General features: G+C 46.0%; 1 protein-coding gene and 1 long non-coding RNA gene across 2 annotated transcripts in view; one reads left to right on the top strand and one right to left on the bottom strand.

Annotated features, from left to right (window-relative positions):
* TNR (tenascin R) overlaps positions 1-24,362 on the top strand; it is a 190,138-nt gene that overhangs the window by 137,069 nt on the left and 28,707 nt on the right. Inside the window, exons 8-15 of the mRNA XM_058540006.1 lie at positions 1,322-1,507; positions 13,447-13,536; positions 14,635-14,898; positions 15,500-15,769; positions 16,951-17,070; positions 17,997-18,143; positions 20,622-20,741; positions 23,828-23,971. Of these exons, the coding sequence (XP_058395989.1) occupies positions 1,322-1,507; positions 13,447-13,536; positions 14,635-14,898; positions 15,500-15,769; positions 16,951-17,070; positions 17,997-18,143; positions 20,622-20,741; positions 23,828-23,971 (1,341 nt within the window). The remainder of the gene's footprint in view (positions 1-1,321; positions 1,508-13,446; positions 13,537-14,634; positions 14,899-15,499; positions 15,770-16,950; positions 17,071-17,996; positions 18,144-20,621; positions 20,742-23,827; positions 23,972-24,362) is intronic.
* Positions 1-24,362, bottom strand: part of LOC131404869 (uncharacterized) — an 83,168-nt gene that overhangs the window by 15,771 nt on the left and 43,035 nt on the right. The window lies entirely within an intron of this gene.

Raw genomic sequence — 24,362 nt, forward strand, 5'->3', positions numbered from 1 at the left:
AGGATTGACCTCTTTTTGGCATCACTGATATTGGAAATACCTGGTCCCTTCAGAGAAAACATTGCCCCTACCCACAGCATGTCAAGAAAGCACAGTATCTGGCATGCTAAAGCCACTTTGAGTAAGGAAACATTTCTCATAAAAATAAGCTGCAGAGACATAAATCTGCTAAAAAATTCACCCAATTTACATCACTAAACAGAACTCTTCTCACTCTGCAGCAGCTGCACCCAGATTGATTCACAGCATCCCCACCTTCTGAAAAGAACAATTGGTGGATACTTGCCTGGCATTAGCAAATTAAAACAGTCCTCAAGAGGTTTTCTCAAGAATGAACGGCTGGTCCACTCCAAACTTAAATTCAAGTGTCAAAGACAAGATCTATTTAGAACTTCTCAGTGGCAGTTTTTCAAGACAGCACCTTATTACCGTGCAAGTTGCTTATGTTATTTCTGCCCAAATAAGCCTGAGGAGATGACCAGTTCCGGGAGAGAGAATTAGCCCTCCAGGATTGTGAGGGAGACCCCAGTGTGGTGGTCTTTTCATTGCATGGGAATTCTTGGAACTCCAGAGAGCAAGCATTGTGGGTAGCATGTCCTTGGAACTCAGGAAGAGCTTCAGAGACAACACACTTCATATGTGTTGTCTAACCTGTGCAACAACCTGGAACGTCAGTTTTATTTGCCCATTTTACAGATGTTTCCATTGAGGCCCAGCGCAGTGAAAAAACTTGCCCATGGTGCCATTACAATAAGTGGCAGAGCTGAGGATCAAACCGAGGCCTGACTTCAAAGCCCCTATTCTTTCCACTACATCACATCCTCTATATATACTTAATTTTATAACCTGCAAACCTTTCAGCAGGGTCCCCACAGATAAATCCAGGGAAGGCAGCTTATACTTCAAAATTGTGCAGTCAGCTGTCTTCTTTCTGCTTGGTGGTCAGTTTGATATTACTCTATTCCATCTTAATCCCTTGAACGCCGTCTCTGATTTTCTCCTACTAGGGTTTCCCTTGCTTAGTTTCAAGCTCATGTTACTAATTGGCTGATTTTAAAATTTCTCGAACACCATTGAAACTCCTGAATGGAAATGGGGAAAGTGTGAAGTGTGTTGGTATTTAACTCCCAAGTCAAACGCTCCAACCTTGCCTTGGAATTGGTAGTGGCCAACCTGGCAGACTGGAAGCTCAGTGGCAGCCCCGGGGTTCACTCAAATGTGAGGCAGAGGGTCAGGAGATGTGGGATCTTGCCGCAAAGCTTGTTAAAGTTCAAGGTGCACATTATCCCGTGTGATGTTGGTGACGTCTGACTCTTTTTAGAGATCGACGCCCCCAAGAACCTGCGGGTTGGTTCCCGAACGGCAACCAGCCTTGACCTTGAGTGGGACAACAGCGAAGCAGAGGTTCAGGAGTACAAGGTCGTGTACAGCACCCTGGCAGGCGAGCAGTACCACGAGCTGCTGGTTCCCAAGAGCATAGGTCCAACCTCCAGAGCCACTCTCACAGGTGAGTGAGCCCTGGCTCCAGGGGACCTCGGTTCCTGAGGCCACACCCTCACAGCTCTCTCCCCAGCCCACCCACTCCACACCCAACCATCGCCAAGTCCCGCTGATTTAATCTCTCAAGTACCTACCACGTTTGTCTACTGCTCTCATTGTACTGCCAACACCTTGTCTAAGCTACTATTATGTCTTGTCTTCACCTATGGGTAACCTCCCCACGTTCTCTCCTGCCCCCCTCTCACCTCCTCTTCGCACCAAGAGTGATCTTTTCAAAGTATATTTCTATTTATGCTGTTCCATTGTGCATACATTTCAGGGTCTTCCATTGCTCCTGGGAGAAACCGTAACCCTTAGCACGGCCCACGCTGTGGTGCCTGGCTTCCCTGTCGTCTTCTCCCGTCTCCCCTCCCTCCTATGTCCTCTGTGTTCCCTGTGCTTCAGACCCACAGTCGGCTTCTCTCAGCTCCTCAGACACCTTTTCCTTCCTGCCACAGGGCTTGGCACGTGCTGCTCTCGCTGCCTGTCAGGCTCTCCCACCTCTCTCTTCACCCAGTAGTGTCTGCTTCCCTTTCAGCTCTCAGTTCACTTGTCACTTCTCAGGGAGCCTGTCTGGTTCCCAGACGAGGTCAGTCATCCTGTCCAGCAGCCTCGCCTCGCTGGTTACCACCGCTTCATAGCACTCCTCAAGCTACCGAAGGACACTTATGGGTGGGATTATTCGATTGTCATCCCCACCGAGACCTAAAGCTCTGTGAAAGGGGGACCAAATTGGTTATTTCTCATCACTGATACCCCAGTGTCCAGCACAGCGTCTAGCACATACACGGTCCTAGATAATCAATGGATGAATGAATGAATGAAACAAAGAAACTACAAACGTCACTATGACTGGGGCATAGACTACAAAAGGCCAGTGATAAGATGAGAGCCTGGTTGTGCCTCATACACCCTATAAAGAGCTTGAGTTTATTCTTGAGGGCAAGGGGGAATCATTGAGTGATTTTACATCAAGTGACATAATAACTAGATTTGTGCAGCTACAGTGTGGAAAATGGATGGGAGGAGGGTGAGGCCAGAGTCAGAGATTGGTCAAGAGGCTGTGCTAGAGTCAAAGGGAGAGATAACGGTGGTCTGGACTAAGACTATGCCCTAGGTCACCATGACGCTTGGCTGGGGAGCAGTCCCTCTCCCCATGGGGATGTGGGACCCAGCCAGTGCTCCTCCTGGGGGCTTAGACACACCCATCCAGGAAAATCTACCTGCTGGACCTCACTGGGAGGTGGATGACTGGAAATGTGGGGCATTGTTTTCAAATGAAGGAGATTGTGCAAAACAGCCACAGACCAGGGGCTGCCAGTGTGCTCGCAGACAGAGACTTTGTTTAACTTGTGTCTTGGCTTCCTGCAAAAGCATTTGCAGTCTTAGTAGACAAGGGATATGCAGCAAAGAGTGCCTACAGTAAACAAGGGCAGTGTAATCAAAGCTGTTTTCCTCCTGAACCGAAATCCCAGACCGCCTTGCCAAATGAGACCAGTTAAAGTAAATATAATAAATGCTTTTTCCAGACAGACGCACTCCTGAAAACACAGCAAGGAGATGGAAAGATATGCTGACCAAGCAGGTTAATGGGGGTGAATTAAACACAGCAGGAACAGACCAGCTAGTGTAAGTGCCTTTACAGCGAGCTGGAGACATTCACAAAAATTAAGCTAAACAAAAAAACTGAAATGATACAGGAGGGAACTCATTCTAAGCACAGCCCATCCCTGCCTAGAGCCGCAGGCTGATCTGGCAATTAGCAATTTTACACAGATGATGGCTGGTTGTTCAGATAGAGGATACACCACAAAATGATGAGAGATAGAAGAAGCCAGTAACATCCTAGCTATTATTTCCCACTACCCAGAAAGAAGAAGATTCATTGATCATCTTTCTTATTCCAGACACCTTCACATAGTTACAGCTTATTTAATCTTCACAACAACTTCGTCAGGGATGTTAGCATCCCCATTCTATGGATGAGGAAATCGAGGCTCAGAGAGTTTGGAAACTTGCCCAAGTTCACAAAGCTAGCAAGGGGCACGGCTGGGACTCAAAGGCAGTTCTGAGTCCTAGTAAAAAGCCTCTCATCCACGGCTGCTCCTACTAGAGAAGTCAAATGTAAGGGACAGTCAAAACTTCAATGCTGCAGACTTATAAGGAATGGAATATTATTATTGAGGACTGGGCTCACATAGGTCAATTTTTTGGTTAGAGTTGGGCTTATGAAATAAATATATATTACATGTAATTATCCCAGGGAGCTCACGGCTGGGGAGATTTATAAAGGCAAATAGCTTTATGTGATTTAAGAAGGGATTATAGGCAGGTAAGGAAATCAAGTATGTCTGTACTCGCTGAGACGCACATTACAAGGATCATTGGCTCTCTTGCTGGGGGACCTGGGGGAAGAGAAGGAAGGGCCGTGAAGGAGGGAAGGCAGAATGAGGGATGGAGAACTTTGATCCCAGCTCTAAAGAGTCATGTGTTCTCCCTTATTCCCCAACTTGGACACTAAAGAAGAGAGATTTTCAGCCTCCAAGATGTATTTTGTTTTCTGGTTTCAAACAAGTTGTTTATTTGCATGTATGAAACAAGACCTTGGCCACAGATGGTAAGGGCATTCCAGGCTCACCTTCAGCAGTTTTGCCCTGGCCAGAAAGAGCATTAGGACTAGAAACTTCAACTCTCCCCATCCCCACCCTCCCTATCTCCTAGTCAAAAATAATTGGGGAACTCAGAGATACAGAGAACAGATTGGTGGTTACCAGAGGTGCTGGTGGGGGTGGGCGAAATGGGTGAACGGAGTCAAGAGGTACAAACTTACAGTCACAAAATAAATAAGTCCTGGGGATGTAATGTACAGCATGGGGACAATAGTTAATAATACTGTATTGTATGTCTGAAAGCTGCTCAGAGAGTAGGTCTTAAAATTCTCATCACAAGAAAAAAAATTTGTAACTGTGTGGTGATAGATGTTAACTGAAGTTATTATGGTGATCATTTCACAATGTGTAGAAATAACAAATCATTATGTTGTACACCTGAAACTAATATAATATTATATGTCAATTATATCTCAATTAAAAAAAGAAAAAAAAATAATCGACACTCCTAGAAGAAGGTCCCATTCTCTCTTGCCCCAGTTATATTTTAATGCTTAACTCTGTGGAACATGTTAAGAGCCAGGACTTTAGACCCTGTATCCAGGCACCGCCACTTCCTGTGCCATTTGGGGCAACTGACTTAACCTTTCTAAGGCCCTGTTTCATCATCTGTAAAGGGAGAATGAGACCACTTACCTCACAGTGTCATGATGAGGCTTTAATGAGATCGTATCTTTAATGAGTTTAAGGCAGTGCTTCTAACATAGCAAACTACTCCACATGTGGCTGGTGATGGGGATGAAGAAGGAGGAAGAGATCTGTGAGCTAATGGTGGGTTTAGGACGACTTCCTGTAACAGGTGTGGCACAGAGTAGGGAACCTTGCTTCTCAAAGTGGGGTGTGGGGACCAGCAGCAAGGGCATCCCCCCACCCAGAGATGTTGGAGTCCTCTCCCCCAGATCTACTGTTTTAGAGCCTGCATTTTGGAAGACCCAGGGGATCTGTGCACACTAATGGGTGAGAAGTGCTCATTTAGAGCATGGCTTCTGAAGTCACCCACTTGAGTTTGAGACCAACTTCATAGATGTGTATCCTTGGGCAAATTTCTTAAATTTCCTGTGCTTCTTCCCGGTCTGAAGGACATCGTGTCTACCTCACAGGGTTGTAGTGAGGAGTAAATGAAGTCACATCTATCTATATATATAAGCACTTTGGATGGAGACTGGTACATACTAAACATTCAATAGCCATTTGACCTCTCATTGTTTTTAATCCCAGCAAAGCTCAGACCTGGATACGTGGCAACCTGGCTTCTCCTTGGAACAAGCTCACAGCTGACTCTAAACCCCTTAAGTCCTGTGGCATCTGTATTTGCTATTCCCTGCAGAAGCCCTTGTCTCCACAGGCACCATTCACCCTTGGCTGTGGAACGCAGGCCCTCTCTGACTCTTAGGGCTCTGAGTCATTCAGAGGGCTCCCAGCAAGCACCCCCCTCCCAACCTCCCTGTTCACATACCTCACCCTTTGCAACACGGAGGCCAGGCTGGGGCACAAAATACCAAACATTTCTTTTCCATTATTCTCTCTAGGCAATGCCTAGTGAATTCCCTCTGGAGTATGAATTTGTTTCTGAACAACAGACTCAGTGTCTACAATGATTTTTTTTCCTGCTCTGGTGGCTTCTGTGTCCTTAATGATAAGTCTTTTTTAGGCTCAGCCTCTTAGCCCAGATGATGTCTGCTTGGTTTGTGTACCATACCTGGAGTCCCCAAGTGTTGTATACCTTATAGGCTCATCAAGGTTAGGTTAGAACTTGGCAGCGCTTACCAGGGACGGGCACCACCACTCTGTTTTCTGGGTGGCAATGCAACGAAAAACAATAAACCATATAGAAATCTCCTAGAGGAGAGAGGGAGGGAGGAAGGGAGGGAAGGAGGGAGAGAGACAAGGGAAGAAGGAAATTCTCATTCCTTGACTGGAATTTGGTCAAAAAACCCTACCTGGGACCAATGCAAATTGTGAACACTGCTCTGGCCTCTGTGTCTGAGGTGACTCCTCTAACCCGTCATCAGAAAGGCCCGTGGCTGCAGTATCTGGCCCAGAGGGGAGACGGGCTTGTTCTCAGCCATCTACACCCTCCTGCTGGTCCTCCCTCATGAACAGGAGCCCACACTTGAGGACCTCTGTGGCCAAGGAGGAAGGCAAAAGAAGCTGGCCCGTATGGCATGAGGGCTCTCATCCAGCCCTCTAGGGCCCGTTCGTCACCTCGCTCACCCACTGCATGGCCCTGCCTGTGTGCCTCCTGACAGCACGTCCCAACCAGCTGCCTCTCTCTGCACTGTGACTGCTTTGACCTCCAGTCAACAAGCTGCTAATCAGAAAAATCACCAACAGGGCTTAAGAAACCCAGGGGCTCGAAGATTCCTACAGACATCACGATACAACATAGGATTGCAAGAAAACAAAGACCTACAGCCAGCAACACACGGCACACCCACTCACTCACACACACACACTCACACAAGGCTGACGTCTGCAAACATGCCTCAGTCAGGCCACGCGAGGTGCCACCTTCAAGGCCTCTGGTTGCTGGGGACATGGAAGAGAGTCCCCTACCAAACCCCACATTTTCTCCTCAGGGCTCAGATGGGGGTCTAGTGGTGAGAAGGGTGGGCTCCCTGAGGGGCAAAGGCCAGAGATGTGCTTGTCCACAAGAGGATTTTCCATGAAGAAATCCGAGACCCCCCGAGGAGTCCAGCTGGCAACTCAGTGCTGACCAAGGCACTTGATGTTCACTTCATCCTGTCTGCACTCCCTGGCGTGCCAGGGCACAAACACCAGACTCAGTGCCAGACCTTCAACGCCCTGCCCTGCAGGCTCTTCTGAGGAGGAGGAGTCGGGCAGTGGGCCTGGGGCCAGAGCCAGACGGTGCTCAGCCTCCTTTGGGCGAAGTCACAGTGACCCCAAGTGGTCACTTTGGTAAGGCACCCTCTTGAACAGGGCGCCACCTTCCAGGGGCCAGAAAGTGGGGAGTGGGCTGCAGAGACCCAGGCAGAAGAGAGGAGAGAAAGGGCAGAGGCTTCCACACCCCTCCTGCTCACAGAGCTGGCGCATACAGGTGTCTGTCCCCTTATTTGTGTTAAAGGGCTGGCACAAGGGAACCAGGAGAGAAGACAGGTGGGAAATTTCCAGCTTCTGCTTTGGCTTCTTCAGCAGGTAGCTCTTGTTCACAGTAAAGACCAGAGACAGATGTTCCTGTAGGACAGGGGCTGACGAGCCAGGCTTCTCATTAATCTCACTGGCAACAAGGAAGTTGCGTCTGAGGTTTGTGGAGTCAGTTCCTTCCTTAAAGTCAGCATGGAATCAGCTTCTTCTTTTGATGCTTTAACATCATCCACACTCCAAAAGCAGGGAGATGTCCTCCAACACCTGACTCATTCAGGGAACCCTGAAGGAGCATCTGCCATTACCCAAGAAGATAAGGATGGGGAGCCTGGGAGCTTAGATCTCCATTACATTAAAAAGTACATTGTTGCCTATCTGGTATGATTTCAGGGGTTCTAGAAGATCCTCTGTCTCCAAACGTCTCCCCATCTATGAAACCTTTGGTACCCAAATTCCACTGCTGGAAAATTTCCCTATCATGGGCCCTCCATTAGATCCCTGGTTTTCATGACTTATGTTACTCAATCTGCCTTTGCACTTGTTGTTCCCTCTGCCTGTGATGCCCTTTCCCCAACCAATGTCCTCTGAGCCCTCAAAACCCAGTTCAGAGATATCCTCTCTTGGAAGTCTTCTCAACACTCCCCAACACCACCCCGCCATGCTGGGTGAATATATTTTTTTCGCTATGCTACATTCTGAATTAAAACATTGAAAAAATCAAATCCCTTGACCCAAAGACCTAAGACTCTAGTGAGGAGACTGACATGAAAACTAACAATAACACTGTAATAACATAATTGCTATTGAAACTAAGAGATTGACTGCAAGCTCCTTGGAGACAGGGTCCTCAGTTTTCCCCTCTCTTTGAAGGCAGTTTCCTGATGCACTAGGACCAACCAAATCCCTAACCCCAGTTTGATGGACTTGAGCTTCACAGACACTTGAGAGATGAGCGCAGGGATTTAGAGATGGAAAGAGTCCATATTTCTGCATGTCCACCTGAACCCAACCAAGCCTGCAGACCCCAGGTGTCTTATTCATGTTTTTGCTGGCAAGAGACAGCAATCTCAGTTTCATGGGCCTCATTCTCCCACTCCTTGCCCACTAGCAGCAGGAAGCATGAAGAATAGGTCTCTTAAACAGGGGCAAGTTAGTCATTCTGCCTTTATCACCCACGGTCCTTAAGTGCAGGTGAAAGTTTACTAGTTCCTCTTGCTCTGCAAGCCTAATTAATCTCTTTCTGCTCACCATGCCCCATCCTCACCACCAGAGAATTCCATCTCTCCTTCCCTCTACCTTTCCTAATTTTGGCAGGCATTCAAGGTTCAACTCAAGTCCCTTCTCTAGAAAGCCTTCTCTGGCTACTCCAGCCCATGCTGATCTCATCCCCCCTCTGAAATGGTCTTCTTAGTTATCTGCCCCCGGTGCAGGCCCAAATTCCAATATGCTTACTCCACTCCCCTCTACTAGCCTGTAAGACTGTTAGGGGACAGAGACCATGCTCTGATCTGTCAGAAAGAACAAAGGACTTGGGTTCCAAACCCAATTTTATCATATATTAGCTTTGTGACTTTGGTCAAGGAATGGACTTCTCTGAGCCTCTGTTTGCTCATCAGTGCTGTCCTCCTGGCAGAGCTACAGGGGAATTAAATGAGATAACATGTATGAATCTCTAAGAAGCTATAGCTAATAATATTACTCTGGACCGTCAGCCACTCAAAAATTCTCCTTCAATTTTTATCCCTCCTTTCTTCCCTCCCTTTCTTCTTCATTCTTCTTCTAGATTATCTATTGTATGTAGCTCAGTGCTTGGCCTATTATGGGTGTTCCATAAATAATTAATTTCCTCTTTCAGTACAGATTGCTTCTTATCTCATTAAGGGCAGGGGTGACATCGATTCAGTTCACCCTGATATCCCCGATACACAGCCTTGTGCCTGGCGCAAAGGAGGCCCTCAATAATATGTGTTGAGTGAATGAACCGTGTGCTTTGGGAGTTCAGAGAAGAATAAGTGTGCAGTGAAAGAGTTGAGAACAGCATCAACCTCCAAGTCGAACAAAGGAAGTTCTTTAAGGGATGGAAAGTGGTGGTTTCCTAAGGGACGAATTTTCTGAGCTATTGTTAAGAAACAGAACCGAGCCATTTATATACTACCACTTGCAGGAGTTGGATGGAAATACAGAGAGAGCATTAATAGAGAGCAATGGGATCTTTAAAAAGTGAGAAATCCAGGAGTCCTCGGAGTGCTGATATATAAGTGTACTGGCTATGCCTCGGATACACATTTTCTTTTCCAGCAGAACTGTATTTTACCTGCTGGCAAAGAGCAACATTTCACTTGTAGCACAGGAAGAAAGCTGCTGAAAATCAAAAGCAAGCAGTAGGCAGGAACCTATAAGCGAGTCCCACTTCCCCATCCCCTAGACAGAAAGCCAGGGAAGTGAGTACTTTAAATTCCACTCTGTGGTTTTCTGGGAGAAGATGATTCCATTGTAAATTATTGAACATTTCATTTAAGCTTCATAAATAAGAAACTCGGATGAAAACGTTACATGTTAGATCCGTTTGGCAACATATAATTTCTGTCTTACTCCCTCAATCTGTCATCTTTCATCTATGTTGGAGAATTTCTGCTTCATTATAGGCAATTGAAGGTCTCAATCAGTTGCCTGTGAAAAGTAGTTTATGTCCCAAAGGTAATCTAATTTCTCCAACCAAGGATGTACCTGGGACTCGCCGCACATCCTGACGGAAATAAATGTGTGCTTTGAATGGATCTGGGGGCGTCGCAATCACCCACTCAATCTAGCGACAGGTACTCAGCCCAGCCAGGGGATGCTCCTCGCTGACACCTGGACTCCCTGAATCACTGGTTTCATCAGAGCTGACAGGCTAAGCCTCAGCAAACCGACAACACGTGTGCCGAGGACCAAACTGTACCTGCCTGGGGCACGCAAAGAAAAAAAGGACTCAAAATCCTGGCATAGTTCTCTGTGCAAGGTAATACTAATATTGGCTACTATCAAGACGGGCCAGGCACTGTACTTTATACACATTGGTTCATTTAATCCTCACAATGACCCTCTGACATGGATACTGTCATTCTTCCCATTCTCCGGAAACTGAAGCTCAAGGATGTTAAATAATCCAAGTTTCACAGGTAGAAAGTGGCAAAACCTGAATATTAACGTAAGTATGGTGACCCCAAAGTCTGTCAGACTTCAAGATTCACCTCTATTGGTGTGGCACTTTAGAGAAAGAAAGAACTAAGGGTTAGGAACTGCATGGAGCTGGTTGGGGAAAGGAAAAAGAGAGCCGATTCTAATGCGTTCCTTCCAGGGAGCCTGGTCAGTAAGGCCCGGTAGGTTCTGCCGTACTCTAGCATGGGGGTGTTTATTGCAGAGGCTGCAGTGAAGCCATACTGCGGAAGGGGTGCAGCACCCTCTGGCTACCATGTAGCATTCCCCTTCATTAAACCAAGCCATTTGTTAAGGAAAAGTTGCTCAACGCATTTCCTGTCAAAATCATTCCTCTTACCTCAGGGATCCTAGAGGATTCACAGCTGCTCTGGGGAGGGGATGAAATGAGAGGATGGGTAGGACATTCCAGTCCTCTTAAAAGCCCTGAACCCTGAGGCCAGAAGCCTGAGTGTTGTCTCCAGCTGGTCACAGACTTACTCTTTGCCTTAGTTTCTTTTAATAAAAAGATGGTGTACTGGTTTGAATAGTGCCCACGGCCTCCTCTCCTCCACCAAAATCATGTCCACCTAGAACCTGTGAATGTGACCTTATTTGGAAATAGGGTCTTTACAGATGAAATCAAGATGAGGTCATAACAGATTAGGGTAGGCCCTTAATTCAGTGTGACCAATGTCTTTATAAGAAGAGAAGACAGACACACAGGGAGAATACCATGTGTTATGAACTGAATGTTTGTGTCCTCCCAAAACTCATATGTTGAAATCCTCATTCCCAATGTAATGGTATTAGGAGATGGGGCCTTTGGGAGACGATTAGGTCATGAGGTTGGAGCACTCCTGAATGGATTAGTGCCCTTATAAAAATGACCCCAGAGAGTTCTCTTACTTTTTCCACCATGTGAGGACACAGCAGGAAGACGGCCATCTAGGAACCAGGAAGGGGGTCTCAGCAGACATCAAATCTGCTGGGGCCTTGACCCTGGACTTCTCAGCCTCCAGAACTGTGAGAAATGAATGTTTGTTCTTCAAGCCACCCAGTCTGTGGTAGTTTGTTATACCAGCCCAAGCTGACTGAGACCCCGTGGGACAACAGTGGCAGAGACTGGAGTGATGCAGCTGCAAGTCAAGGAGCGCCAAGGAGAGCTGGCATCCCCCAGAAGCCAGGAAGAGGCAAAGAAAGAGTCTCCCCTTAGAGCCTTTGGAGGAAGCACGGCCCTGATGACAACTTGATTTTGTCTCTAGACTCCAGAACTGTGAGAGAATCAATTACCGCTCTTTATGCCACTCTGTGGTCATTTGTCACAACAACCACAGGAAACTAATACAGATGGAGAAAAGAGTCCCCATCCCACCTTCCTCACAAGGTGAGGGTCAAAACACTTCAGGTACGTTGAAAAGAACAAACGTTAGATTAATGCAGAACAGCATGATCATCAGCCGTGGCTCTGACGGGGCCACACAGAGCCCCACGAAGAACCTACCAAAAGGACTCAGACTGACTGTGGGGCCCCACGGGTGATGATTTGATCTTGATGCATTTTTCTACAATCCTACTCCTAATAAATGAGAGTGCCTTTGATGCTAGTTTAATGCTAAGAATAATGGCCCCCAAAGATGTCCATATTCTAATCCCCGGAACGTGTGACTATGTCATCTGTCATGGCAAAAAGGAAATTTTGGATGTGATTAAGTCGAGGACTTTGAGATGGGGATATTGCCTGTACTATCCAGGTGGGGCCAATGTAATCACAAGGGTCCTTATAAGAGGGAGGCAGGGAGATCAGAGTCAGAGTCAAAGATGGGACAATGGAAGCAGAGGTCAGACAGAAAAACAAATTTGAAAATGCTATGCTGCTGGCTTTGAAGATCAATTAAGGGTCCACAAGCCAAAGGATGCACGCAGCTTCTAGAAGCTGGGAAAGAAAAAGAAACGTATTCTCCGCTAGAGCCTCCAGAAGGAATGCAGCCCTGCTGATCTATTTTAGACTTCAGACCTCCTGGACTGTAAAATAATAGATTTGTGTTGTTTAGAGCCACTATGTCATGGTAATTTGTTACGGCAGCAATAGGAAATTAATACACCAGTCAAACCAGTTAGTCTGAAAATGAACGTGGGAGAGGGTAGGGAGACAACCCAGATAATTCCAGAAATTCTAAGAGGCTCCCCGTGATCCTTTGTATTGAACTCCCAAAGGATTTCCCCAGAGAGGCTTGCACCCTTTAGTTGGACCGTTTTTGCATTTTCTGCATCTTCCCAGAGTCCCCCAGAAGTCATCCTAAAATTGAATCTATAGCTTTAAATACTGTGGGTACTGCATTACTGACCTTGGTGGGAGCCCCCAGCAACAGGGCTCCTGCATGCGCCCACACTAAAGGCCTGACAGCCCTGTGCTCAGAGAAAAACATCTATCCACCTTGCTCCCTAGAAGGGACCCAGGAGTCCCCATATGGCCTCAGCCTATGGGGCCATATCTATAAAAGGTGCAGCTTGGTCCTCATACACAATGTTCAAGAAATGCTTTAAAGGCCCACGTCCACACAGTCCCTCTCGATTATACACTCCTCCAATTCACAGCTTAAGCAAGAAATCGCTTCACCAGTTGTAGCCAACCTGAGACTCTAAGTACCAGAGGGAGAACTTCCACAGGAGAGCACACTTCTGAAGGTCACTGACAAGGGCAGCCTCACTGCCTTCCTGAGGAGACCAGCAGCAAGAAGGAAGCTCTGCTCTGACCAGTTCATCCTATTGACTTGGTATGGATTTCCGAAGTGGTGAAACTGGCATTTCCTAATAGGTAAAATTAGCAGAGGATTCAGGAAGGACTAAATACAAGATCCGAACAGGAATCTAGGGTCATTTGCTTCCCTCCTATCAGCTTTCCCCACCCCTGACACACACATGGAATAACATTTGTTTCTGCATCTACCGACAGATCTGGTACCTGGCACTGAGTATGGAGTTGGAATATCCGCCATCATGAACTCACAGCAAAGCGTACCAGCCACCATGAATGCCAGGACTGGTGAGTAGGCAAATTGGTGCAGAAGAAGACCGGGATACTCTGTAAGCCCAAGGAGTCATGGAGGCTTGTCCTGCAAGGACTGGTCAGAAGGCAATACCCCCTGGTGAACTGGTCCCGGATGACAGTTATCAGCCTAGGAACAACATCTACCTGCAGCTCTTTGATTACCTTGTGCCTAACCTCCAACACCGGACATGCAGGATGGAGTCTACCCTCTTCCCCACAGATGTGTGTGTGGTGTCCATGGTCTGAAGGGCTGCCCACAGCTGTGCAGAGCAGAGGTGGACAATCCCAGATAGGTTGGTGGCATAGCAGGTCATATTTCTTTTAGATCACCGCACAGTAGGAAGTATGTGGTGTCCCTCACCGTGCATGAAAGAAGCCCCCAGAAAGGCCACAGCAGTAAAGGCCTAGACTTGGAGGCAACCCATTAAATCTAAGGGCAATGGAAAAGTCCACTTGAGACCCTTGCTACTCTGAATCCAGCAGTTTTGCTCCCAAATCCGGGGTAAATTTCAAAGTCACTTTAGTACCTTAGGTAAAAGTAGCCTGGGCTCAGCTGGGGATTTTGAGCCAATCACTGTCCCAAGGCTCAGTCTAGGATAGACAACCTCTCTGGAGAACCACATGGACATAGGTCCCCAGGAGTCCTCAGATCTCGTTGCCTGACAGCCATGGCCACGTCAGTTAAAATGGCCTCAGGAACAAGGGTCACTAGTGTTGCCAGGAATGGCATATCCCTACTTGATGGAGGCTCCTGTTTTGCCCTGCTTGGCTTGCTGAATAAGGCTGGGAGAAAATGAGTATGGAGAGCTTAAAAGTCAGCAGCCAGCTTTGCCCCGGAGGTGGATGTGTTCCGGTGGTCTTGGGGCTACTAATGCCTTTCTGCAGATTGTCCATCTAGATGCCAAGCCCCTGGCCATTTCTCAAAGGGAAGGTGCTTAACAAAATGCGAGATAAGTGTCAGCAGTGACAAGCTAATCCTCGTGCTCAGCAGGCCTGTTGATAGCTTAGAAATCCACAGGGAGGTCCAATTCCTATTAATACTGGCCCTCCTGTGGAACTTGTGTAAAATAGGCCACTTATGTTTATCCACAGAACTTGACAGTCCCAGAGACCTCATGGTGACAGCCTCCTCGGAGACCTCCATCTCCCTCATTTGGACCAAGGCCAGTGGCCCCATTGACCACTACCGAATTACCTTTACCCCATCCTCTGGGATCGCCTCAGAAGTCACTGTGCCCAAGGACAGGACCTCGTACACACTGACAGATCTAGAGCCCGGGGCAGAGTACATCATTTCAATCACTGCTGAGAGGGGTCGGCAGCAGAGCTTGGAGTCCACCGTGGATGCCTTCACAGGTACCAGGGCAGCAGAGATCCCAGCCGGGTTCAGGGATCAATGGATCTTAGTGTGGGAAGATCAGATGAAGGTCACTGGAAAGGTAACCCACTCTTTTAATGCCCTATTTCCTTTAGAGAAGGAAGAGATAGATGTAATAAATGCATCACGAGGGAATGGTTGGAAGTAAAGGGGAGAAATGAGCAATGCTGCCTAGGTGCCTGAAAATTTATGTCCGGTTTCCTACAGCCTGGACATAGTGGTTGATTCTGTCCGTCTTCCCCTGCCTGCACTAAATCAGTGGGCATTCAGAGGATCCACGAGATCATGTTAAATTCCTTCCAGGAGAGAGGTTTTAAATCCTGGATCAGTATTATGAATAACCCGCAGATGTAATGCTGGTTTTATCCTGCTGAGGGCATTCATTTTTCAGAATGTGGCTTGGAGAAAGGAGAGTGGACAGGACTGGAGAGTGAGGAGATAGAAGCTTTGGGTCAGCAGGTAAAGGTATAGTCCTTATTAGCAAAAAAAGCAGATCTCTTCAGTCAGATGGCTCTTCTAGTCCAGTGGCCCTACCACCTCACGTGTGTTTCAGAACCATCCATCTTCTCCATTTTGCAGGCTTCCGCCCCATCTCCCATTTGCACTTTTCTCATGTGACCTCCTCCAGTGTCAACATCACCTGGAGTGACCCATCCCCACCAGCAGACAGACTCATTCTCAACTACAGCCCCCGGGATGAAGAGGAAGAGATGATGGAGGTCTCCCTGGATGCCACCAAGAGGCATGCAGTCCTGATGGGCCTGCAGCCGGCCACTGAGTACATTGTGAACCTGGTGGCAGTCCATGGCACAGTGACCTCTGAGCCCATCGTGGGCTCCATCACCACAGGTGAGGCTGGAGGACTTGACAGCAGGTGGTGAAGGGGGTTCCCACAGTAGCCTTTGACAAGTCAATGAAATTTACAAAGAGAAACACCCAAAGAATAAGGGTCTGCTTATTTGGCTAGAGAGGGTCTGTGAGCTGTTTTGAAACAGCCACCTCTTCCAGGGCTACACAAAATGCAAAAGATGGGAAACTTCCATTTAGAAGGCAGAACAGACTCAATGTCTTGAGGAGGCCAAGGCTTGAATACATTGATACAGAAGTCCTCCCACTACCAGTATAGGAGAAAGCCCTGGAATTAGTCTCCCAGAGGAAACACTTCTACAGAGAAAATACATCTGTTCCTTTTCTGGAGGGCCATTTCTTCACTGCCCAGTAAGGTCACTGTTGCAAATGATGCTTCCTCAGAATCATATGGAACTAGCATGCAACCATGTAGGGACCTGGTACTTAGAGAATGGAGCTGATTTACATGTTGTTTGGAAAACATAGGCATTCTGAGATGAACTGGATCATTCTCCTCTCATCATTTCCAAATAAATCCCAATATGAGTGTGTATGTGGGTGAGGACATGTGTATTTGAGTAGTTTCCTACATACTGACAAGAACTCACAAACTGGACAAGTGGATTAAACACTCAGACGGTTTTGACGCTGCAATCCTCCAGCAGTTAAAAAAATAAAGTATACAGTGTAAATGAAATACAATTTAGGAAAGTGGATTTGTTCTGGACTTGTGCTCTGAAATCCCTCTACAGTCAATATGTAGTTTTTCCAAATTGAACCAAAAGAGGTTACTGAAAAATAACACAGAGTTGGGTTTGTCCAAGACAAGTTGCCCCAGAGAAAATGACCATGTTACCCCCAGTTCAAAGCAAAACATACAAACTTAAAAGAAAGTTCTCAGTTGGCTTTCAGATAGTAATAGTTGCTACTCAGGCACAGACCTTGCCAACTTGACTTCATGTTTTTAAAATATTCTCCACAAACTTGGCTTTGGCCATAACTATGAGGTTTCAAGTAAGACTTCAGCCCGACCACGGTTTTAAGGATGCTCTAGTGCACAGTAAGTTCTTGTAGGCCTCTAGGACACCATTAGCTCTTGGTCCACATAAAACCAAGGGTAGGAATTCATTTTTCACACTGTGCTTTCTGTCTCTTTCCCACAACCACTTGGATCCTTGTAGGAATTGATCCCCCCAAAGACATTACAATCAGCAATGTGACCAAGGACTCGGTTATGGTCTCCTGGAGCCCTCCTGTTGCATCTTTTGATTACTACCGAGTATCATATCGGCCAACACAAGGTAATAAAATGTTATCTGATTCCTCAAAGATGAATAGGATTTGGAGCTGGGTGAAGATTGTTATGGGAGAACTAACATTTCCCAGAGGATATCACCCCCGCTGCCTGCATTTTTCCTCCTCTCTGTGGCACGCTCCATCAGAATGAGAGTGGGTTGATGAGGAGCAGCCAAGAAACCCTACTCTCACCAAATCCTCTCACAAAAGACTTGGTTACATTCACCCAGAAAGACGGTCCTTCACCAGCAGAGGTAACTGGTCACAGTTATCTAGGCAATGTAGTGAAGAACAAAGAGCCCCAAAAGAACCCGCCAAGGGCCAGGGTCATCTGCACTTTCCTGAGGGAGTAAAGTCTAAGACTAGGATCCTGGGGCTTGCCTAAAGACCCAACAGAGCCAGATGGAGCCTTGGAGGGAACCACAATGACAGTGGTCCTATTTCTGCCACTCCAGCCAAGTTAAGAGTCAGAAGAAGTTGGCCCAGACCTCCCCTGCATCCTGCCAGTTCTTGCTGGTGCGTGCGGCATTGTTAATGAAGTGGAAGGCACGCTTACTTCCAGTGAGGGGGTGGGATAGTTTTCCAGGCTACCATGTCTCTGGGCTGCATGGACCACTCTTTGCAGCCATGCTGTCTGTACCGCCTTAAGAAAGATCAGCTTGTTAAAAAAAACTATCTAATAAATAGTTCTTTTTACTTTGCTCCAAGGAGCCCGTAAAATGAGGCGGTGGGACCAGCATGCAGGGTCTCTTGAAGATCCAGCTTTCCAAGTCCACACACCATTTCTCCTCCCTCCCTACTGAGTGCTGAGTCTTTCACCCATCCGCGTTTCATGACAAAGTACCACTGAGAGTTCCTATGTAAACTGTACCATAAGCTGTGTTGATGAGAGATCTGCTGAACTTTAACTGTGGCTTCTGCTCTTCCTTAGTGGGACGGCTGGACAGCTCAGTGGTGCCCAACACTGTGACAGAATTCACCATCACCAAGCTGTACCCTGCTACCGAATACGAAATCAGCCTCAACAGTGTACGGGGCCGGGAGGAGAGTGAGCGCATCTGCACTCTCGTGCACACAGGTAGGCATGTCTCTCTGTCATGGGCCAAGCCAGGACTTTGGCTGAGGACCTGCAACAAGCAGAAGAGGCAAAGAGTGAAATTGTTCTGGCTGATTCAGAGGACACTGGTTCTGGGCTTGGAAGATCTGTTCCCGGGTGCTCCTCTGACTCACTGTGTCATGCAAAGCAATCTGCAACTTCTCTCCCCCCTGATATTTCTCTCTAATACTAGTTTAGAGAGTCACGCTCTAGGGGTCTCATTGGTTCAGGTCAAGAATTTTCATGGAATTTCCAATATGAAAAGTGACCTTCAAAGACATAGGATGGAAGTGAATGCCACATCAGACATCTGAATCATCCTATCTAATTTTTTAAAAAACTCAGAGAAGGAAATTCCACCTCAGAGAAGGAAATGTTTGTTATTCCAGTAACAACCCTTAAGGTCAGGAAACCTCTCTCCTATATGGCCAGAAACCACCAAGCAGCTGCATTTCTCTTGCTTTAGGCTTCAGGGAGGAAGAAGGTGGTGGATTTCTTCTGGAAAATGAGCCCCTTGGACGGGGCTGAGGGCAGGGTTTCTGCAGCAGTTCCACTGCTGGCCCTTCAGCCAGCCCACCATACAGAACTAGGAAAGATTTGCTGTAGAAGTCACCAGAGGGGATGGTTAAAGTTTTCTGTCCCCAACTCCAAGTCCTAACCTCCCAGTTAAGCTCTAGTTCCCATAGCACATGGGAAAACACTCAACTTGCCTTATTAGGAGAACACCTGGATTTCCTGAGGTTGCTTGCTTTCCTCAGAGAATGGTATTTCCCAAATGAGAAAAATGTAACTTGGAATTCCTCACTGCTTTTGTCAATGCTCTCAGAAGCCCATAAACAACATCTCAAGGCCATGGCCGAAGAAACATTCCTTCAGAAACTCAAGAAAAGTATTCTTCTAAAGACACCACAGGATATTCAACTCTTCCCTAGTCTCCTTCCAGGCCTATGACTACAGATAACTCAGCCATGTTTTTGGTTCAGTCTTACCCTTTCTATCAAATTATCTGTGACCATTAAAGTATCAACAATAATTGACCTGAAGTTATGCCCAATGAGTCCAAAGAAGCCCCCTCACACCTTCCTGAAAGTCTTAGAAATTCATGATAAAGAAATTAGGGTTTTTCTCACTGAGGAGAATAGAATGGATTTGAAAAGCCTCCTACCTCAAAGTAAAAGAGAGCAGCAGCTCGGGTCAACAGCTCGTTCCTTGGGTCCTCGGTCATAAGCAGCAAGCATCTCTAAAGCAGATATTCAGTAGTGCGCAACCCAAACCACCCTCCTCCAAGTTCAGGCAGAGCTATTTTGTCAACTCCAAATAACCAGATTGCTCACCGAAATGTCTTATTTTGTTGTTGTAGTTTTAACATGAGGTCTTTGATCATACAACTTTTGGAAATGAGTACTTCTCCAGGGTCTCATGTTTAATCTCAGAGAGATGGAGCTAATCGTAGTCTCATAAGACTTTTCTTCTTTGTTTCTTCTCATAAGTTTGCATCTGAAGAATTTGTTGAAGGCACAGATTATGGATATAATTCAGGTGTAAACTGTAAAAATATTTTATGGTTGTTGCTTTGAAATGATGGACATAGGCAAGCAATACAAACCTTCAGTTAGAGAACAGGACCAGATCAACAGCGCATCTTGATCCCCGAAAGTAAATCACATGATGCTTAGGTTGAGCTGACACCTAAACTATTGTAATAACATCCATTACTAAAATAAATCCCAACTTTATAGAAGGGAGGCACAGTGATAAAACAAAGGCACAGAGCATAGGCAAGTGAGAATACAAACATGGTCTTATGACAAGCAAACCCTGTTCCCCCAACAAGCACTCTTGGCCTTAAACCTAGAAGAATCCCCTTGACTCTCTATGTCACAAAAAGGATACCAGGACTCAGTACAGAGTAAGCCTTGTGAGTAGTACAGCAAGAATGCAATAATCAGATATGACTTTAGAGGCAAGCTGAGTCCCATTCAGTCATTGCACAAATATTTATTGAGTACTTTCTAAGTTCTAGGTGCTGGGGATACTTTTGCCTTCATGGAGCTCCCACCACACCTCCTGAAGTTCCTCAACACAGATGGTTCCACAGGCATGCCCCTACATTTATGCCCCTTACATTTCCCAAATATCTTGGGAAGCATATTATCTCATTAACTAAAGAAATATAACAATTTCTATATGTTCTTAGTTCTCCACCTAGGTTTAAATGTCTAAAACACAACAGTCATAACTTGGAATCCCCCACAGTACCTGACAGTGCTCTGAACATAAGAAGTTAATGAATGAATTAAAAGGAAGATCTGGGGGCAATCAAGGGAGAGCTGGGTACTTGAGAAGAAGGAGGAAAGGGAAAGGAGGAAGAGCTGATGGAAACACAGGGGAGAAAGGAAAAAGGTCGCCACTCCATTATTTTGTACAGCAGCAGACATGCATCCATCTATTCTGTTTCAGCCATGGACAGCCCTGCGGATCTGACTGCCACCAACATCACTCCAACAGAAGCCCTGCTGCGGTGGAAGGCACCAGTGGGTGAAGTGGAGAACTACGTCATTGTTCTCACACACTTTGCAGGTGGGTGTCTGCAGGCCTATGCATCAGGCAGGTGGGAGTGGTGGGGATTGAGGCTGAAGACTAGTAGGAAAGGAAAAAAAACAAAACATTTTGTAAATCTGAGGGACAAATTAGAAATTTTCCTGCTTCAATTTCACTATAAAGCCTTAAGATATCCCCAAACTCTGCAAACTGTATCAACTATAGGAATTGAGAAAGCTGAATCAGAAGGGCGCAAGAAGGGCATGTAACCCAGGACAACGACAAGGACAGAGAAATAGCACTAGGAGGACAAAACTCAGAGTTGACCTAAGATTTACCCCAAAATGCTACAAGCAAGAAAGCAGACTTGGCTAGATATTCGTAGAGCAAGAAAAACACTCAAGTTGTAGGATCATGTTTGGAGCAGATATGGGTCTTCTCTACCCATATCCAGCCCAAAAGGGTGAGCCAACATGAAATCTTGAGTTTCAGTGTCTTCTTCACCATGCTTGTTCACCTTATGCTATTTGAAGTTGAATAGAGAAGCCCAAAGCAGAATAGTACTGAGTGGTCCAAGTACTAGGCCTAGGAAAATTATTTCCCTGCCTAAATTATACATCTGATAACAGAAGTGTTGTGGGTTATATTCAGGAATCCAGAGAACAAAGATACCAGAAGACAAAAGGCAGGCAGATGTCTTACTTTTCAAAAATGGCAGAGAAAGTCAATTCTGTAAGTTGCAAAGAAGTAAACTGATTGTCAAAGCTTGGGAAAGTAAAATCCAAACAGACTATTAAACAAATTGGAAAAGGAATTAGTGATTACTACATACCAGCGCAGGTTCACTAAGAATAAATTTTCCAAAACCACTTTATGTCCTTGTTTTTTGTTGACAAATCTGCTAGCACACTTGTATTTCAGCAAGGCATTAGAAAAACCCACTAATCACTCAGATGGAAAAATACATGATGGGTCATATTTGTTTTTTGGGTTTTTTTTTGTGAGGAAGATCAGCCCTGAGCTAACATCCATGCCAATCCTCCTCTTTTTGCTGAGGAAGACCAGCTCTGAGCTAACATCTATTGCCAATCCTCCTCCTTTTTTTCCCCAAAGTCCCAGTAGATAGTTGCATGTTGTAGTTGCACATCCTTCTAGTTGCTGTATGTGGGATGCCGCCTCAGCATGGCGGGAGAAGCGGTGCGTCAGTGCGTGCCCGGGATCCCAACCCGGGCCGCCAGTGGCGGAGCGCACGCACTTAACCGCTAAGCCACGGGGCTGGCCCCCATGATGGGTCATATTTGGAATTACATAGAACTGTAGCTGACTAAACGTCCCTCCTCAAAGAATGAATATCATTACTGTGGATACATCCCAAACCCTCTGTGTGCATGCACAATCCATCTCAACTCCTCCCATCCCTCCATGCATATCATGATCCTGAATTTCTTAACTCTCACCATGCCTTCTCAAGTCACCATGCATTTGCACATGCTGTTTCCTCCACCAGGAAATTCTCTCCCTACTTGTCTGCCTAGAAAACCTATACTTCAAATCTTATTTTCGACACTATCTATCTCCTCTGTCAAAGCTTCCTTTTTTCCGCTAAGGCAGTCAGATGCACCTGCTCACAGGTACAAAAGTACACAGCTCTATCATAGCAATTAACTTTCATTCATTCAACAAATAATTTTGATGGCCTCCCATGTGCCACATACTCTCTAAGGCTATAAGGATTCGGAGACAAAACATGAGCTCTTGTCTTCACAGAACCCACATCTAGTGACAATGCAGACGAGTAAATAGCTACAACTCTATGGGGGCAGTGTCATGATATAGGCAAGCACAAAACACCTTGCACACCACTGATGGGCCACTATGACTTGGGGTCAGGGTGTTGAAGAGAAGAAAGAAGGTGGATCTTAGATAAAATTAAAGAAAGAGAATGAGAGAGGAAAGAAACAGAGCAGCCTGTAAGCATTTACAGAGGTATGAGAGAGCATGAGGCGTTTGAGGAACTCCTATAGTTTGACATGGCTGGAGCATGGACTGATGGCAGGATGTTTCAAAGGTGGATATTGAAAAGATAGAGTCATTATGTTTGCTCTTCCAAAGAGTTCTTTTGGATTTGAACTTGTTCACGTGCCTTTCTATGCCTTTAGACCAAAAGAAAATTGACACCTCAGGCCCTACCTAGTTTGGAGAAGTGCCTAGTAAACTTTGTTAAATGCTGAATGACTCAGGAATATTCTAAAGGCACAAAGAGGGCTTGGCCCTGATCTAATGAACAGTTTTATCAACAGCTTGAATGAATACAGAGAAGACACACTCACCAAATATGTGTATAAAACAAAACTGTGATCAATAAAGTCTAAATTCAAATAAATTTCAATAAACTGAAACAATGGCCTAAAACTCAATCAACAAGGCAAAATGCAATAGAAATAAATGGAAAGCTCTGCCCATGGGTGCAAAAACTCAACTATATAAGGTTGGGTTGTGTGGTTATAAACAAAATCTTTGGTTAGTAATAATCTTGCATGTGACACCATATCACGTGACTGTCTCAAAACCTAATGGATTAATATAAGTGGCACGAATAGAAGCAGAGGTTGACCCTGTTTGTTTCATTGAGTGGTGCTTCTCAATTATTGTTCTCAATTCTGCTGAGTTTTGCATTTCAGCAGGAACACTGGTAAACTATTACTTGTCTAGAGAAAGGTAGCCAGGATTGCGATGGTTTTAGAATTGTCACATACCTGTAATGGGGGTTGGGGGCTGAATTTTCTCAGTCTGGAGGAGAGAGGACTTGATTAGGAACGGTGGTGGGAAGGAAGGTGTCATGTAGACAAAAGATTCGGCTTATTCTTTGTAACTCCAGAGGTCTGAGTAGAAGTTATAGAAAGACGATTGGGCCTCCAACAAAGAATATTTTTCTCAATTAAGATGCAAAACTATATGAGAGGGGATCCTTGTATGGAATAAAATGCTAAGCTATTAAATAACCTCTAAAAGATTTTTTCCAAAATTCTCTAATACTGAATCTCAGGAAATGACTTTGGGTTTGATAAGTCTTTCCTAAGTTGAATAACCTTATTCAATCTTTATCCATGTTCTTCTGATTTCAGTTGCTGGAGAGACCATCCTGGTTGATGGAGGGAGTGAGGAGTTCCAGCTGGTTGACCTGCTTCCCAGTACCCACTATACCGTCACTTTGTATGCCACCAGTGGGCCTCTCACCAGTGGCACCATCAGCACCAACTTCTCTACCCGTGAGTACATGGTCAGCTACATATCCGGTATCCCTGGAGGCTTTTGTGGATCCTGCAAATGATCAGTTTCCATGTGGCAGACTAGATTATAGTCTATAGGCTTTGGACAATGCAGCTATGAGCTATTCTTGTTTTAGTTGACCACAGCCCAAATGCCAGTGGAAGTGAGCTGCAGCTCTTGGTCAGCAGACACTTGTCTGTTTTCTGCTCTCATCTTGGGTCTGACTGACAGCAGTAGAATCAGGCCAAGAGAGGCCAGGACTGGAAATGCATCTGGCCCAGCAAAGTCTGATGGATATTAAAGGGATTGATATTGGGGAGAGAGTTGCTGGGTGCCATCATGGCCAGGAGAGCACTAGACAAAGGTATAGATGTGGGAATGTTATAAGTT

This window comes from Diceros bicornis, chromosome 4 (genome assembly GCF_020826845.1).
Source record: "Diceros bicornis minor isolate mBicDic1 chromosome 4, mDicBic1.mat.cur, whole genome shotgun sequence".
NCBI classification, from domain to species: domain Eukaryota; kingdom Metazoa; phylum Chordata; class Mammalia; order Perissodactyla; family Rhinocerotidae; genus Diceros; species Diceros bicornis.